The sequence below is a fragment of the Equus caballus genome, chromosome 11 (assembly GCF_041296265.1).
Source record: "Equus caballus isolate H_3958 breed thoroughbred chromosome 11, TB-T2T, whole genome shotgun sequence".
Classification (NCBI taxonomy): Eukaryota; Metazoa; Chordata; class Mammalia; order Perissodactyla; family Equidae; genus Equus; species Equus caballus.
In genome coordinates, this window is record NC_091694.1 from 60,747,243 (window position 1) to 60,766,231 (window position 18,989).

At 42.2% G+C, this 18,989-nt stretch overlaps 1 protein-coding gene and 1 pseudogene across 2 annotated transcripts in view; one reads left to right on the forward strand and one right to left on the reverse strand.

The window, feature by feature from the left end:
• Positions 1-1,475: 1,475 nt before the first annotated feature.
• Positions 1,476-3,175, reverse strand: LOC100052734 (amidophosphoribosyltransferase-like; annotated as a pseudogene).
• Positions 3,176-9,596: 6,421 nt separating this feature from the next.
• Positions 9,597-18,989, forward strand: part of COPS3 (COP9 signalosome subunit 3) — a 34,643-nt gene continuing 25,250 nt past the window's right edge. The window contains exons 1-4 of one of the 2 annotated variants that reach the window (XM_001489781.5): positions 9,597-9,792; positions 13,254-13,383; positions 16,063-16,175; positions 16,268-16,317. In XM_001489781.5, the coding sequence (XP_001489831.1) occupies positions 9,738-9,792; positions 13,254-13,383; positions 16,063-16,175; positions 16,268-16,317 (348 nt within the window). In that variant the 5' untranslated portion in view covers positions 9,597-9,737. Of the gene's footprint in view, positions 9,793-10,177; positions 10,614-13,253; positions 13,384-16,062; positions 16,176-16,267; positions 16,318-18,989 lie in introns of those variants that run through there. The other variant, XM_023653684.2, reaches the window with a different exon arrangement.

Below are 18,989 nucleotides of genomic sequence, written 5' to 3' on the forward strand. Positions count from 1 at the left end.
CTTCTATATCCATTTTATTCAGAGTTTTTATCATAAATGGATGTTGTATCTTGTCAAATGCTTTCTCGGCGTCTATTGAGATGACCATGTGGTTTTAATTCTTCCTTTTGTTTTTTTGCTGAGGAAGATTCTCCCTGAGCTAACATCTGTGCCAGTCTTCCTCTATTTTGTTTGTTAGTTGCTGTCATAGCATGGCCACTGACGAGTAGTGTAGGTCCACACCCAGGAACTGAATGCAGGCCGCCAAAGCAAAGCATGCAGACCTTAACCACTAGGCCATGGGGCTGGCCCCTATTCTTCATTCTGTTAATGTGGTATATCATGTTGATTGATTGGCAGGTGTTGAACCATCCCTGCATCCCTGGAATGAATCCCACTTGATCATGGTGTATGATCTTTTTGATGTATTGTTGTATTTGATTTGCCAGTATTTTCTTGAGAATTTTTGCGTCAATGTTCATCAATGATATTGGCCTGCAATTTTCTTTTTTTGTATTATCCTTGTCTGGTTTTGGTATCAGGGTAACGTTGGCCTCATAGAATGATTTAGGAAGCTTCCCCTCCTCTTCAATTTTTTGGAAGAGTTTGAGAAGGGTAGGAATGTTGGGTAGAATTCACCAGGAAAGCCGTCTGGTCCTGGATGTTTATTTTTGGGAGGTTTTTTTTTTTTCACATCTCTATTAATTATTTAATTTAGTAATTTAACTACCCCATTGCACAGGTGGGGAAAAGTGAGGCACAAAAAGGTTGTATTTTTTGTTTTTTAAAGATTTGTCTAAAATTAGACAGGGAAGCCAAGGTCATAACTACAATCAGAACTCTAGAGGCTTGACACCTTTGGGGTATAATGGATTCAAGATTTGCATGAAATGTTATGTTTAACTCACCTGTCCTATTTCCATCACACCATCTCAGTCTAACCTCTTGCACATGCTTTAAAACATGGACCTGGCAAATGCCACTATGACAAGATACATTAGCTGATGCTTGTCTAAAAAAAAGAATACCAATATTGTTGTATCATATGCAATTAGCAAGGTTCAATTATGAAAATATTCCATACTGAATTCCAATAACTTAAGAAACATTCCACAAAATTCTCTAAGAATTTTCCCTAAGTACCTAGCAATCCCCTCTAAAACAGAAATTTACGTATTCTTTAGGTTACTGTTGATGATCTGAAATTAAATGTATACAATCTCATAACTGGTAGCCTCAAAGTACTAAACTACTAAATAAAACTGAAAGGATCATCCAAGTTCCTAGATAATACCAAAATATTCATTTAGGATTATTAAATAAAGCGTAACACTTTGGTACCTTTCCAAGAAAAAAATCTTGACGCTTATAAAGGTAAACATAAGCACGTAGCATTTTACATTGTATCAACTGCGTAACAGTGAACGGGTAAGGTGTAACCACTACAACTTCTCTACCAACTTTCTATCTTGAAATATCAAATCTGCCCCTACCAGCTACCATTCCAATTCCACAGGGTATTTTCCAGTGAGACAAGCTGTACAATGTTCTTTTCAAAACATTCCAGACCATTCCCATTTTCTTGAATTATAATATCCTGCTTTGTACAATGACCATGCTTTTCAAAACATTCCAGACTATTCCCATTTTCTTGACTCATAAAATCTTGCTTTCTATGATGACCATTCCCATTTTCTTGAATCATAATATCTTGCATTTTCTCTTTCTATTCTTTGTTTTATCCCTTCTCGTACAGATGAAACCAGTCCTTCTACTGACAGATACACAACACTGTTTGCTCCTAGATATTCTGCAAGATGTTCAAATTCTGCTTTATTGGCAAAAGCTCTTCTTTTGCTGGTATGTTTATTCCCATGAAGCATGGATATCTAATTGGTGGTGAAGTTACTCAAATGTGTACCTCTTTTGCACCAGATTCTTTGAGCAATTTGATTATGGGTGAGGTCATATTGTCTCTTACAATCCAATCATCTACAAGAACAATTCCTTTGCCTTTGAAGTTGTCTGACACTACTCCAAATTTTTTTTGCAACACTAAGTTGTCTTAACTTCATGTTTGGCTGAATGAAGGTTCTTCCTACATACCGGGTTTTACACAGCACCTCCACATAGGGAAGCCCACACCTTCCTGCATAACCAAGAGCAGCGGGTGTAGCAGATTCAGAACGGTGCTAACCAAATCTGCATCCACAGGTGGTTCAATTGCCAGCTGCTGACCACAACAGTACCTCACTGTATAAACCATTTGGTTTTCAAATATACTATCTGGTCTTGCAAAATAAACATATTCAAAAATACAAAAAGCCATTGGTTTTCCTTCAGACCTTGGTATAGTATCAAGTGTTTGGACATTATGTCTGGATATTTTCACAATTTCTCCAGGTAAGACTTCACGGTAATATCTTGCACCAACAGATAAAAAGCTACAAGGTTCTGAAGATACCGCCCATCCTTCGGTTTCTGAAGAGTTTTTCTCTTTATCATTTATATCAGATATAGGAATAAGACGACCAATGCATAGAGGACGATTTCCATAAGGATCTCGTACTGCATAAATAACATCTCTGTGCATTATAAGCAGGGAGTATGCTGTAGGTGCTTCCTTCATTAAGTTTTTAATCCTTGCCACCCAGTCTGGGGTGTCATCTTGTTCCTGAGGTGAGGTATATGCCAGTAACTGGGTAATCATTTCCCTATCGGAACTTCTTGACAGACCAATACCATGACGCAGAAGCTTTTCCCTTAATTGAGCAGCATTTATCAATTCGCCATTATGTGCCACAGCTATTTTCCCCTTTGATTTCTTCATTGACCCAATAGTTGTTCAGTAGCATTTTGTTTAATCTCCACGTATTTGTCCCATCAAGTGGTTCAACAACAAAGGGCTGACAATTTTCTAATTCGCAGTTTCCTGTTGTGGCATACCTCTTGTGCCCAATTACAAGATTTGAAATATATAATTTCTTCAAATTGTCTTCAGTAAAGACGTGATTTACAAGACCCATTCCCGTGTGTGTTTTGAATGTTGGTACTGAATACCCATCACTAGTGACAATACCAGAACTCTCCTGACCCCAGTGCTGCAGCCCCACGAGTCCCCGAGTGGCCACTCTCCTGAGGCGATGCACCCGAACGTGCCACATTCCTCTTTGATCCCCAACTCCTCCAGCTCCATGTCGCTGCCAAAAGTGTGTGGAAGGACCTGCTGCTGCAGCAAGGATCTAACTCCCAAGGAACAGCTGCCCGCTGAGACGAACGCCCAAGGAGCTCATGCCTGCAACAGCTTATTCCTTCACTAGTTTTGGGAGGTTTTTGATTACTGTTTCCATCTCCTTACTGATGATTGATCTATTCAAATTCTCTATTTCCTCATGATTCAGTTTTGGAAGATTGCATGATTCTAAGAATTTATGCATTTCTTCTAGAGTATCCAATTTGTTGGTGTTTAGCTTTTCATAGTATTCTCTTATAATCTTTTGTTTTTCTGAGGTACCCATTGTAATTTCTCCTCTTTCATTTCTGATTTTATTTATTTGAGCCTTCTTTCTTTTTTTCTTTGTGAGTCTAGCTAAAGTTTTGTCAATTTTGTTTGTCTTTTCAAAAAACCAGCTCTTAGTTTCATTGATTTTTTTCTATTTTTTTTAGTCTCTATTTCATTTATTTCTACTCTGATTTTTATTATGTCCCTCCTTCCACTGATTTTGGGCTTTGTTTGTTCTTCTTTTTTCAGTTCCTTTAGGTGCACTGTTAGGATGTTTGAGTTTTTTGTTGAGGTAGGCCTGTATTACTATAAACTTCCCTCTTAGAACCACTTTTGCTGTATCCCATGAATTTTGGCATGTCGTATTTTCATTTTCATTTGTCTCTAGATATTTTTTGACTTCTGCTTTGATTTCTTCATTGACCCAATAGTTGTTCAGTAGCATTTTGTTTAATCTCCACGTACTTGTCGCTTTTCCAATTTTCTTCGCATAGTTGATTTCTAGTTTCATACCATTGTAGTCTTAAAAGATGCTTTGTATTATTTCAATGTTCTTAAATTTATTGAGATTTGTTTTGTGGCTTATTATATGACCTATCCTGGAGAATGTTGCATGTGCATTTGAAAAGAATGTGTACTCTGCAGTTTTTGGATGGAATGTTCTATATATGTCTACTAAGTCCATCTGATCTAATATGTCATTTAAGGCCAATGTTTCCTTATTGATCTTCTGTTTGGAGGATCTATCTATTGGTGTAAGTGGAGTGTTAAAGTCCCCTACTATTATTGTGTTACTTTCTATTTCTCCTTTTATGTCTGTTAATAATTGCTTTATATATTTAGGTGCTCCTATGTACCCCTGAACTTTCCATTGACATGGGCTGGTAAGTTCCCTTTTAAAATTAAACCAGTTTAAATTGTGCTTTATATCACTTCCAACTCAGAGTCCTGAGTGGTACAATCTTGACCTCTGAGCAAATGGGATGCAGCATAGCATGAGAGTGGAGTATGGGTTTGAGGAATTAGAGGAATCAAATACTTTTTGGAATTTTAAAAGTAGAAGTGCAAGAAAAGGAGAGTAGATCCTCCAGAAAGCAGGGAGGAGGGCTCCTGACTGGCATTCCAGCTCTGTACAATGTGTAGCTTGTTTGGATGAGCTTGTGCAATTAACATATAAAGGACATTGATATCTGCTTTGTAGAATCTCTATGAAATTGCTATTTGCCATCATGAAAAGAAGCCTGGACTGGGATTCTGGCAATGTAGGTCATAGTCCTGTCTCTGCCACTAGATTTCTGTGGGACCTTGGGCAAATTACACCTCCTCCCTGGCCTTCAGTGACTCATCAGTAATAGGAAGGGGTTGACAAAATGGTCTCAGAAAAGTTGTCCTTAATTCTATCCGACTTCCTAAGAAAGAAATTCTGCATGTGGCTGTGGGTGGAAACCTGGACCTGCTAAGACGGCAGAAGAAAGATGGTGAATCTGGGAATAGGAGGCACTTTGAAGCACATCATTTGGATCACCATATTGTCGGAAATGCAGAATTGTTGGAAAGCAGATTACAAGAGGGTAGGTCATGTTTCTGTTTGGGTTCTTTTTTCTCACCCTCTCACCCCAAATGGTCTGTAGACCCTAGCTGCCGTGGAGCTTGCCCAACATACACAGTGAATAAAAGTTCAGGGGCCATCCCCGTGGTCGAGTGGTTAAGTTCACATGCTCTGCTGTGGGGTCCCAGGGTTTCACCGGTTCAAATCCTGGGCGCAGACATGGCACCGCTTATCAAGCCATGCTGAGGCAGCATCCCACATGCCACAGCTAGAAGGACCCACAACTAAAAATACACAACTAAGTACCAGGGGGCTTTGGGAGAAAAAGGAAAAATAAAGTCTTTAAAAATAAATAAATAAATAAATAAATAATAATAATAAAACAAAAGTTCAGGCTCTGGAGTCAGAGAGATAAAGGTTCAAATCCTAGTTCTGCTGTGTATCTTTGGCCAAACCCTTAAATCTCTCTAAGCATCAGTTTCCTCTTCTGAACAACAGAGAATAAAAATTGTATCAAATAAGGATAGGCTGGGTTAAGCTTCAGTAACAATCATTGCCAAAATCTCAGTGGCTTGACGAAAGTTTATTTCTCACTCATTGTGGTAGGCAGCCTCTAAAATGGCTCCAGTGAGCCCTGCCTCCTGGGAGTCATGCTTTTCAAAAACCTCTGCTCTATGGGCTGGACCTAGGTTACAAAAAGATTGTGACTTCAGTGTTGCTTCTCTCTTCCCCTCCCCTCCCTTTCCTCTCTCTCCCCATCTCTCTGTCCCTCTGTCTCTTCTCTCTCTCTCTCTCTCTCTCAGAGAATTCACCCAGCATGTTTAAGTGGCCTTATGGAGAGGCCAGGGGATAAGGAACTGAGAGAGGTCTCCAGCCAACAGCCAGCAAGCAACTGAGGTCCAACAACTTGTGAGTAGCTAAGTCCTTCTAACAACCACGTGGATGAGCTTGGAAGCAGACTGTCAAGCCTTCGGATGAGACCACAGCCCTGGACAACAACTTGACTGAAACCTGTGAGAGACCTTGAGGCAGAGGTGCTCAGCTACACTGTGACAAAACTCCTGATCCACAGATACTGTGAGATAATAAATGTTTCTGACATACAAAAGCCTCTAAGTTTTGGGGTCATTGTTACATAACTACATGTCCAGTGTGGGTTGGGAAGGGGTGCTTGCAGGCACCCAGGCTGGTAAAGGCTCTATCTCAACACCTGTTTCCATGGTCACCATAACAGACGAGGAATTGCATGCTGGTACTTAAAACTCCAACTCAAAAGTGACACACACCACTGTTACTTGTGTTTCATTGGCCAAATGAAGTCACATAGTCACACCTAACTTCAAAGGGGGTGGAAGGAAAAGTAATGGAATATGTGTGAACAGCACTGATGATTCCCATAATAAAATCTGCCCTGAAGGATTGTTGTGGGGACAATGCATTAAACTGCTGTCTCAGGATGCTTGCAGCTACACGTGAGAGGAAACACCATATGAATGTATACAATAAAGGCTTAAACAACAAAGGGAATTTGTTGGCTCATATTTTTTGGCTACAGGATGGTCTCAGGTAAGACTGGATCCAGGGACTCAGTGATGCATAGGACTGGGTTCTTTCTGTCTCTCTTTTCTGTGTTTTGAGATATAAGCTTCATCCTAAGCCTTGCTCCCCTCAGAGCCCCAGGGTGGCTGCCAGAAGCCCCTCGGGCTGAGGCAGGGAAGAGAGTTCCCAGAAGTCTTCAGTTTGCCTATGATGGGATCAGCCTAAGTCATACACCACAGGTGGCCTGAGGGGATGGTGCTGGAAGGTCAGGATGGTTTCCCTAGGTCACTCACTCAGATCTCTAAGTCAGGTTCCCTGGAACTGTGTGGATCTCCAGATAGAAATGGAATGTGTGGAAAGGGTTCACACCAGTGCCTGACACTGTTTTCCCCCTTCAGGATTATCTACTATTCCTTTCTTTCAAGTCACTTCACTTGGTGAAGATATTTCAGTGACGAATCTGCAAACGTCTACTGGATCTGAAAATGCTTTGTAAATGGAAAAGGCTGGACAAAGGTAAGTGATCATTACGATTATTATAGATAAGCAGTGCTCAACTCAGACACACCAGGATCCTCCTTACTCACTATATTCTAGCTACACTGGCATTTTTTCTTTTCCAGAAACACACCAAGCTTGTTTGGGTTTTAAGATCATTACGCATGGCTTTTGTTCCTCTTTGTCTGGAATTCTCTGCTCCCAGATCTCTTTTGACTGGCTCCTCTTCATCTCTCAGGTCTCAGAAGCATTTCTTGACCTTCTTATACCCCATCACCATGTTTTCTTTTCTTCATAACTACTGTATTACTATCTGAAGTTATTTTGTTTCTTTGCTTGCTTCTTGTCTTACTCCCCAAACCAGAACTTCATATCAGCAAGGCCTTCTGTCTTGTTCACAGATACATCCCCAGCATCTGGCACAGGACTTGAAACATATTAGACACAAAGTAATGTGTGTTAAAGAATGAAAGAACAGATGATTAAATATAGCATCTCCATCCACTGCTGTGCTGTTATGTGTCTCATACAATTGCCAGATTTTACAAGACTAGCTTTAAAAAAAATACAACTTAGAATATATTCAAGGTCAGCCCTGTAACCATATCTCTTTCAGTCTCTTTTTCCTTGAGAGAAGGGTGGAGTGACTCTTAGCTGTTTTGAAATGAATGTAATTTGTATCCTGGCTCCTCTATACCACAATCCAGATGTTCTCCGTCTTTAGGGTGCATCAGAATTACCAGCAATGCTTGTCAAACTCAGATGCAGGGCACTATCCTCAGAGTTTCTGATGTAGTAAGTCTAGAGTGGAGTCTAAGAATTTGCATTTCTAGGAAGATCCCAGATGCTGCTGCTGATGCTGGTGGGGGAACCACACTTGGAGAACAGCTGCCACAATCTAAATAGGCAACAAATTTTAAAGTATGATTAGTGGGTGTGGCTATTTTGAACTATTGTAGTGCTTTACTTCTCTGCAACATTTTTGGCTCTCATTAAAATCCAAATACATTCATGGAAATGTCCTATAAATTAAATTATGTCTTGTGTGTTCCAAGAGATCAAAGACTGAGGACCAAAGGCTGCCATAGAGCATTCAGGGTCAGTTCCATTTTAGAATGCATGTGTTAAAGTCATTCATCTAAATACGTCCCAAATTCACCAATTTATTTCCATCTCTACTTGCAAGGTACAATTATTATTATTATATTTCATGTTGACTACTGCAATAGCTTCCTAAATGGCTCTCTGAAATTATCCAGGTGAAACCAGACAATCTTTTGTAAATGCAAATCTGATCATGCTACTGGCTTGCATAAAACTCTCATTGGCTTCCCAATCTTCTCAGGGAAAAGTCTAGTATCTTTCACACAGCTTACTTGATGTGGTCCCTATCTACCTTGCAGCCCCATCTCATACCACTCCCCTCCAACCACCAAGACCTCTTGTCGATTCCTCAATCTCAGATAGCATGTTACCTCCCAACACAGGGTCTTAGCACCTGTTGTTCTCTCACTTAGGGAAATTTCTTGCCCCTTATCCTATTGACTCCTACTTTTTCTACAGAGAGCAGTTTGTGTCATTTCCTCAAGAAAGCCTTCCCTCTCGCTCCCAAGCTAAGTCAGTTTCCTCTGTTGCATGATCTTATAGAACCTTGTTTCATTCCTTCAGAGCACTACCCCTTTCTTCCAGGGTCTGTCTTTGTTCATTATCTGCAGAGAAGAAGGATCAACACTGTTTTTACTCACCAGCGTATCTCTAGTGCCTGGCACAGCACATTGTATTTCAGGAAATATGTGTTGGATAAAATTTAAGATGCATGTTTACTTACTCAGTCCCTACTATGCTCCGCACCCTATGCTAGGCCCAAAGAGGGTACAAAGATGAGTAAGACGGATCCTCGACTTCAAGGAAGTCCAAGCCAATTAAGAGCAATGGAGACAAATTTCTGCAACAGCATAAAAGTGGCTACATGAGAGGAACAAAGCTCTTCTGGGTGTCAAGTGGAGGAGGGACAGATCAATTCCAAATGGAGAAAGCAATTCATTCAACATATCTCTTGAATGAAGATATAGTTCTATATGCTGGACATTGTTCTAAACGTTTTATGTGGTTGAGGTCATTGTAAGAATTTCAAAGATGGTGAAAACAAAGGAAAGGACGAGCAAATAACGTGCCCAAAGTCACACAGCTACTAAGTGTTAGGAAGGGGATTTGAACCCAGGCTGCCTGCCTGCTCCAGAGTCTGTGTTCTACTACCCACAGGAAGAACCTCATGGAAGCGGTGGCAATTAAGCTGGGGCTTGAAGGATTTGCCAGGTGGAAAATGGGGCGGCCATTCCCAGCAAAATCCGGAAAATATGTGCCTAATTATGAGTTTAGTTTCTTCCTTTGCCCCTGTCCCCATTAAATAGAAGTAGAGTTTTCACAGGAGCATGGAATGAAGAAGGAAGGAAAATAAAGCTAACTTCCGGCTACAGGGAGTAGCGAAACTGTTCCCATGGAAACAGTAACTAGTTCCCAGGTGGGTGAGATCTCGCGGTGTTTGAGCCGGCGGAAGTGACGTCGTGCCGCTCTGGAGGCTCTCTGCTGGAGCGCCGCGGCCCCTCCTCCCAGAGCGGCCCCCTTTTCCCGCGCGAGCTGGCTGTGCTACTGGGGCCGCCCGGGGGAAACATGGCGTCTGCCTTGGAGCAGTTCGTGAACAGTGTCCGACAGCTGTCGGCTCAAGGTGAGGCCCTGGGCCGCCGGGCTGGGCCTGGGAGGGCCCTCCGGGCCGCGGGGACGGGCCTGCATCCCCAGCCGCCAGCGCGGACGGCTGGGTCCGCCCCATGGGTGCCTGGCCTCGCCTGCGGGGCTGGGCTGGGGGTTGCGGCTCGTGGACCAGGGCGGGACGGGCGCGACTGAGTTTGACCAGCCCTCTCGCGCTCCAGAGCTCCGATGCCCGCCCCCGGCCCGTGCGGTCGGCGACCCGGCCGCCTCCCCTCCCTGGGGCTGCCGGAGCCTCCTCCCCCGGCCGGGCCCCTCCACCGGGCGCTTCGCTTGACAGTTTGGGGGCGGGACTTCCGCCGAGGCCTTCCCGAGCGCGCATTGGTCCCTGCGGCCTCCCTGCCTGCGGTGATTGGTGCGCCGGCCCGCCCGTCCCCGCGCCTGGCCGCTCCGGACTAGGCCGCGGACAGCGGCGCGGGCGAGTCCTCTCGGTGCCCTGGCTGGAGGCTCGCCTTGGCCGGCCGTCGGCTGCCGGCCTGCGCGCCCATTTTAGTCCTGCGGAATGTCGAGGGAGCTCTCGCTCGTGGGGCTCCGTCTAGGGTAGAATTGTGACCATTTTTGCTTCGCCCTCAGCTTTCATGCTGTTTGGCTCGTTGACCTCATCGCCTGAATATAGAGCCCTGGACTCAGAATTAAAGTAGTTAGCTGCTGGCTCTGAAGGCCCCTATAACCACCCTGTTTCCTCATCTGTAAAATAAGAATAAGTCCCCAGTTCACAGAGTTAGGATTGGAGGAGAGAAGCCGCGTAAAAGCACTTGGAACGGTGCCTATCATGTGGGTGCAGTAAGTACAGTTACAAATCATTGCTAATGACCGTTACTTGTCAAGTTGATCTCGATTCTCTCTTCACCTGGAAGGTGGAGAGGCCCTGTCGACCTCGCTGTAGTAAGGCTTAGCGGATCTGATATGGAGCCTGCTTAATGAAATGCTCCTCTCTCATTTCCGTTATTATTGATAGAAATCAGGCTCACAGGTACGCCATAGACTTGCCGTGTCTATGAATGAAGAAACCATTCATTCACTCATTTATGCCACAGACTCTTAGTTTCTGCTTCCTGGTATGTAGCCTGGTTAGAAGATTGGATTGGAATCCTCTCCCAGTCACTTCGTGTGCAAGCCACTTAATATCCCCGGGCCAGTTTTCTCATTTACAGAACGGAAGGAGGGCTGTGAGCATCAAGTGGGATTACTCATCTGAAAGCTTTGTACGTATGCTCTGTGCAAGACACTGCTTTAGGAGCAGTCTACAAGGCAGTGAAAAATATCCTTTCACTGCCCACGTCCTCTGTGCCTCACGTTCACTGCATAGAAAATATTTGAGTTTATAAGTGCTCTTCCTCGGGATTTTCTAACGTAGACCTTAAGTGAAGGGAGTATCATAACTTCCAGCTTTTACTGATTAGAGGACATTTCATTGACCACATCTCTGGCTGGGCTCATTTCAAGTGCACCCTGTGGCACTTAGACTTACTTATGACTTTCCCCTTGGTCCTGCACTAGTTAACTCTCTTATGATTTGATAGTGACCCAGCTTTTATTTTGTCTCAACTCAGCATTGGTTATTTAACTGGGGAAAAAATAATGAACTGAAATGCTTATTTTTGGTTGCTTCAGATCACTCTAAATGTATTTAAAGTAGAGGGTTAAAAAAGGGGGCACATCATTTAACTGGAAGAAGCTGTCTATTTCATAGTGAGCTCTATAATAAAAAAATGGTGAATTGGTACTTCTCAGTTCAACTTATGTCATTATCTTGAAAGATGATACCTAATACGAGCATAGATTTTTTTATTCTTGTTTTCCAATGCGGGTGATAAAGCAGGATTTCCTTTGTTCTTGTTAAAATTTATGAAATTTAAAAGTATACTATAAAAGCCCCAGAAATTAAATTATCAAAGTTCCCAGCTACAGTTACTTGGATTTTAAGCATTATAGTATTTAAAGTGTTTTTTAATAAGGAAAAAATTACCCAGCTACTAAATAGAAATAACTGTTATGGGTAGCTTGAGGTTCAAAATGTAAAAGAAAACTGTTGAAGGAGGAAACTTGAGGTTGATGCCCATGGACTTTATACCCACTGCCACCAGAAAGACAGCTAGTGGCGTTTAGGAGTATAGAGTGTGGCCATGGTGTCTGTTATCAGAATAACCTGTTAAAATCAGTGAGTCTACTTCAAAGTACCAATTCGGGCCTAATTAGATACTGTTGTTGTTAAAACATAACATTGTGTTATATGGGAAAGATCAGTGGATCAATTAGGAGATGAAATTCAGCAAGCTGCTTGTGGATTGATTGGCTGCTAAGCAAGCTCTGTATTCTGCAGTTGGAGAAACGAGGTAGGCTCTCCACCTGAGTTTGCGTTGAGTTACCTAATCACCATAATCCCAGGTGATGCTTAGAGGGCACAGAGAGGACAAATATCCAGGTTAGCCATGGGGAGGCCGGGGGTGTGTGTCTCTGTGTTTGTGAGGGTCCGGGAAAGGTCCAGACCGACTGTTGAACAAAGAGTATGAGTTGGGTAGCTAGGGAGAAGAGTGAAGGAGGGAACACTAAGCATGGAGAACAGCATGCGTGGAGGCGTAAAGGTGGGAGAACGTGGAATGTTATTGAATTTTCTGAGCTTGGTGTGACCAGAGAGGAGGTGTGTGAAGGGAACTAGCAGAAGGTAAGACTGGGCATGTGCAGGGACTGGTTACTGGGCTGAGGCATTTAAAGCCATTGGAATAATTGGAATTTTGCATTTTAGAAAGATCACACAGATAGTAATATGGAGTCCGGATTGGAGGAAGGAAAGACTGAAGTAGACAGACCATTTGGAAGATTTTTCTTTTGAGGAAGATTAGCCCTGAGCTAACATCTGCCGCCAATCCTCCTCTTTTTGCTGAGGAAGACTGGCCCTGATCTCACATCCGTGCCCATCTTCCTCTACTTTATGTGGGACGCCTACCACAGCATGGCTTGCCAAGGGGTGCCATGTCTGCACCCGGGATCCGAACAGAAGACTTTGGATGTCGTACAGACAAGAAATGATGAGGATATGAATTAAGACAGAGGAGAGAGAAAGGAATGGAGCTAAGAGACTTAGGAAGTAAAATTAAATCATATTTGGTGACTTTTGGATATAGAAAGGGAGATGAGGGTGGTGATGATAGTAATGGGTACATTTCTGGCTTGAGGGACCAGAAAAGGCAATGGAGGAAAAAGAGAAACTTTCGGGGCCGGAGGAAAATGGAAGGTTTAGTTTTGAGGCCTTGGGCAGCATCGTTTCATTTCCCTGGCTCTTCTGGGTCCTCATCTGAAATGGAAATATAGGAAATCGTCCTTAGGTATTTCTTGCTCTGAGGAATGAAGTCTATGGTTAGACTTCCTTTGGATTGGTTAGTGCTATAATTGAATATGATTCCTGTCGTTCGTGTTTTCCAGGGCAAATGACTCAGCTTTGTGAACTGATCAACAAGAGCGGGGAACTCCTTGCAAAGAACTTGTCCCATCTGGACACCGTGCTCGGGGCTCTCGACGTGCAGGAGCACTCCTTGGGCGTCCTTGCTGTTCTGTAAGGGGCATCTTCTTGTGCTGGCCACAGCTGAGCACTGTGCACTTTCTGGCTTTATTTTTTGGTTGGGAAGTAAGCCGAGTAAACAAGATAGAGCTCTTTTACACAACTAATGTCACATCGTAGTCATTACATTTTACTCTTCCCGACTTGTTATTGCTTGTTATGTTTTGTTCAGTTTTATCATTTTTTAACTCTTATTTGTGTTTATATAAACTTTGTGATTTATTTATTTATTTATTTTTAAAGATTGGCGCCTGAGCCAACATCCGCCACCAATCTTCTCTTCTTCTTCTTCTTCCCAAAGCCCCCTGGTACATAGTTGTATGTTCTAGTTGTGAGTACCTCTGGTTGTGCTATGTGGGACGCCGCCTCAGCATGGCCTGATGAGCGGTGCCATGTCCGCACCCAGGATCCAAACCAGCGAACCCCGGGCTGCCGAAGCGGAGCATGCGAACTCAACCATTCAGCCACGGGGCCAGCCCCTGAAATTTATTTTTAAAAATGAATGGCCATGTCAATTGTGGGCACTGTAGTTTGCATATATCTGAATACTTTTATTCATGTAATCCATTGGATTGTCCAAATTTTCTAACTTGGAAAGAAAATAAGGAAGAGTGATGGAACAGGGCATGGTGGAATATATTGAGTGAAATTACTAACGCTCCAAAGCAACATTGCTTCGAATTCCCTTCAAGCGAGTTTAAGCTGTTTAAGACCAAATTAAATAGACCTTATTTCAATTAGGGTTCCTTGTAACTCTGTGTACTTGACAGTAGAATTCTTTTTCTCTTGATGTTTTAGTATTGTAAATTGGAATGTTATGGTTATCATGAAAGTTGAAATAAAATAAACTGAGAAGAAATTGACCTAAAGCAAGGGTCTGGCTTCACTCATGCTGGGATTCCTGACACAAAGATATGTGTCAGGAATAGAGTTTAGAGAAGACGCTTTGTCAGAATGAAAGGGTCTAGAGCTGTACTTGGCATACAGCAGCCACTCGCTGTATGTGGCTATTTAAATGTAAATTAATTAAAATAAAGTTAAAGATTCAGTTCCTCAGTTGCACTGGCCACATTTCGGATACTCAGTAGCCACACGTAGCTACTGTGTTGGACAACACAGATAGAGAACATTTCTGTCATTGCAGAAAGTTCTGTTGGATGGTGCTGGCTGGTAAAGATGTCTCCTGTGTGTGTTTGCTGATTAAAAGAATGGATAGCATGCATGTTTTACACACACAAACTTACATGTACATATATATCAAGTGAGATAGTGTACATGCAAGCATTGTGAAACCATCAGGTGTTTTACCATTATCTATCAGTAAAAGAGAACCTGGAAAGAACCTGCACTTGTTTCCAGGTACCCTGGATTTGAGTTATCTTCTTCCAATTACGAGCTGTGGGGCCCTGAGCTTCATATTTTTACTTATAAAATGCAGATCACAATGCCTCATTGACCTGTTGTTAAGCCCAAATGATTGTTTCAGACACATTTTGATAATTAAACGGTGTGATTTCAGGGGCCGGCCCCATGGCCAAGTGGTTAAGTTCGCACACTCTGCTTCGGTGGCTTAGGGTTCTCAGGTTCGGCTCCTGGGCATGGACCCACACACTGCTTCTCAAGCCATGCTGTGGTGGTGTCCCACATAGAGGAACTAGAGTAACCTACAACTGGGATACACAACTGTGTGCTGGGTCTTTGGGGAGAAAAAAAAAAGAGAGGGAGATTGGCAAGCGATGTTAGCTCAGGGCCACTCTTCCCCCAAAAAATATGTGTAATTACAGATGTAAGGTGACATTGTTAAATCAAATAATACTTTATAGATGGAAGTTAAAATAGAAAGATGTAGGAGAAATTGTGATTAGGCACCAATCAATATTCATTTGATTTTTCTTGAAGTTAGTTTCAATAGTTCATTTTTTTTTTTGAGAAAGAAGGGATTTAAGTTTTCTTGTAAGTAGTTACTGAGTGATGGCAGCTTATATGATTTCTTCCCCAAAACCTATCTCTGACCTCCTCTGAGAGTGTTTATCGTGGCAGTTGTAAGGCGCCATCTGCCAGGTGACTCAGGATGAATCATCTGAGTCCTCCGTCTCATCACCATCTCCACTCCTTCCTGACCTGCCTATCAGCTAGTTCTTTCTCCCAGATGGACCACATCCCCTCAGTTCTGGCAGCAGCATCTCTAACCTGAAGCAATGCCACAGCCTCCAGCCAGACCATAACTCTCATTTCTTGCCCCCCTTCAGTCTGTTGCCCTCAGAGCAGGAAAAGCAAGAACTGGTTTTTAAATGAGTAAGTAGTCCTGACCACATTGGAGCTCAAAAGAAAAATATTTTTTAAAATTTTGGGTTAAAAGTTTGTATTCAGTTCCTTCATGAATATTAGGTGACCTAATGTTTGTCCTCATTTAATGGAGTTTTCTTTTTTGAAAGTTATTCTTTTTTAAGCGTGTTTTTCTTAACTTCTATTTGTGTCTATTTCTGTGTCTTGATTGTGCAAAGAATCAGGCCAGGAGAATCTCACAGACTCTATTTCTTAACTTTTTTTAAATACTATGACTTATTTAATTTCACAGAGTATTGAAGATAGGATAGACTTCTAGCCTCAGTCACTTGTACATTTTCCCCCATGAAATGTCAGGATAAATGGATTCTTTTCTCTTTATTCCAGATTTGTGAAGTTTTCTATGCCCAGTGTTCCTGACTTCGAAACATTATTCTCGCAGGTTCAGCTTTTCATCAGTACTTGTAATGGAGAGCACATTCGATACGCAACAGACACTTGTAAGCTAAATAACATTTTGCTATTTTCCACTGACTGTATTTTGCCTGTGTAGTCATTTACATTTTCAATATTTTGTCATTGTTGTATCTAGTTGCTGGGCTTTGCCATCAGCTAACAAATGCACTTGTGGAAAGAAAACAGGTAAGCAATGTTATCCAAGTATTTAAGTTCTATTATAATATATATCTAACATATATCTGTGTATCTATAATGTATATCTAACAATGAACTAATTTGTCAAGGTTCTAGGTTAGTGCTGAGCGTCCTAACACTTAGATATATAGTCGTATGTCTCCTAGCGACAGGGATGCCTTCTGAGAAGTACGGCCTTAGATGGTTTCTTAGTTGTACAAACATCAGAGTGTGCTGAAGGGGAACACATTTGCCACCCCAAAATGTGTCTTTTTAACATGAGATTTATTTTAGGCTGATTATTTTTAAGAAATAAAAGACAAAGTTTTGTTTTGTTTTAAGATTGTATTATTTCTTTATTTTTAATTTTTCCTTTTACTCCCCAAAGCCCCATGGTACATAGATGTATATTTTTAGTTATGGGTCCTTCTAGTTGTGGCATGTGGGATGCCGCCTCAGCGTGGACTGACAAGTGGTACCATGTCCACGCCCAGGATCCAAACCAGCGAAACCCTGGGCTGCTGAATCGGAGTGCGGGAACTTAACCACTCGGCCACAGGGCCAGTCCCAAAGACAAAGTTTTTCTTGTTACCTTGCCCTTAACTGCCTAATTTAGGTAGAATTCAGGTAAAAAAAAACCTTAGCACAATTTGAACTAGGTGGTAAATAGGGAGGGACCTAGAAAAGCCTGTTTGTTGGGCTCCCCTCTGTGTGCTCTTGTTTCTATGTGGCAAATAAAAAACCACTTGGGGGCTGGCCCGGTGTCACAGCCGTTAAGTTTGCACGTTCCACTTCGGCCGGCCCAGGGTTCACTGGTTGGGATCCTGGATGCGGACCTATGCACCACTTGTCAAGCCGTGCTGTAGCAGGCATCCCACATAAAATAGAGGAAAATGGGTGTGGATGTTAGCTCAGGACCAGTCTTCCTCAGCAAAAAGAGGAGGATTGGCAGCGGATGTTAGCTCAGAGCTAATCTTCCTCAAAAAACAAACACACACACACTTGTTTTCCAAACATTTTCTCCTTTTCACCTACCTGTGAATTGCTTTCCTTCCCTTTGAAGTCCCTGACTCTCCTCACAGCCAACATCTTTTGTCTTTAATTGAGGATGATATTTAAAGTGATAGCTTCAGCCATTTGGTTTTCCTGTATTTCTCCCATCCATGTATGTTATTAAATTTGTTTTGAGGCTGGCCCTGTGGCCAGGTGGTTAAGTTCATGTGCTCTGCTTAGGCAGCCCAGGGTTTCGACGGTTTAGACCCTGGGCGCGACCTAGCACCACTCATCAGGCCATGCTGAGGTGGCGTCCCACACAGCACAACTAGAAGGACCTGCAACTAGAATATATAACTATGTACTGGGGGGCCTTTGGGGAGAAGAAGAAGGGGAGAAAAAAAAAGAAGATTGGCAACAGATGTTAGGTCAGGTGCCAATCTTAAAAAAAACAACAACTTGTTTTTCTCCTGTTAATCTGTCTCATTTCAATTTAATTCTTAGACTAGCCAGAGGAACCTAGAAGGGTCGAGGAAAATTTCTTCCTCCCCTACAGTACTTACACAAACCTGGATGGTGTAGCCTACTACACACCTAGGCTATATGGTACTAATCTTTTGGGACCACTGTCATAATGTGGTCCATTGTTGATCAAAACATTGTTTTGCAGCGCATGACTGTATATGGTCACTTTAGCATTTGCTGTAAAGACAGCTGGCCTCTCCATCAGGTGAGGACTCTGAGATGCAGGGTGAAATAGTGATTCAAGAAAGGCTGCTGCTGCTGCTGGTGGTTTTAAGAACTACCATTCTAGTGCCCTTTATGTTGTAATATGCTGGTTTTTTGTTTGTTTGTTAAAACTTTTCTTTTAAGTTTTAATTATGAGATAATTTTAGCTTTAAAACAAGTTGCAAGAATAACATAGGGCTGGCCCCGTGGCCAAGTGGTTAAGTTTGCGCACTCCGCTGCAGGCGGCCCAGTGTTTTGTCGGTTTGAATCCTGGGCGTGGACATGGCACCGCTCATCCAGCCACACTGAGGCGGTGTCCCACATACCACAACTAGAAGGACCCACAACTCAGAATATACAACTATGTACTGGGGGACTTTGGGGAGAAAAAGGAAAAAAATAAAATCTTTAAAAAAAAAAAATAAATAAAATAACATAAAGATTCCCATATACCCTTCATCCAGATTCTCCAGATGTTAACATTTTACCACACTTGCTTATCCTTTTCTCTTTCTTTCTGAGACATTGGGAAGTAAATTGGGGATATGGTGCCCCTTACCCTAAATACTTCAATGAGTATTTCCTAAAAATTAGGACATTCTCTTATATAACTACAATACAGTAATAACTTCAGGAGATGAATGTTGATATGATCCTTTAACAAATCTACTGACCTTATTCAGATTTTGCCTGTTGTTTTGCTAATGTCCTTTATAACAAGAAAATCTCAGATCATGGGTTGCGTTACGTTGTCATGTCTCTTTCATCTCCTTTCATCTGGAGCACTTGTTTGGTCTTTAACTTTTGTGATATTGACGCAAGTATAATTTGGATGTTTCTTTTTTATCTGAAATTGGACTTTAAGACTAGTTGTTTGAAGGAGACTGAAAACAGAAAGAAATAGTTGGTATTTTGTAAGAGTACTAAGTAAATTGTGGTTTGAAATAGATAGTTAAAAA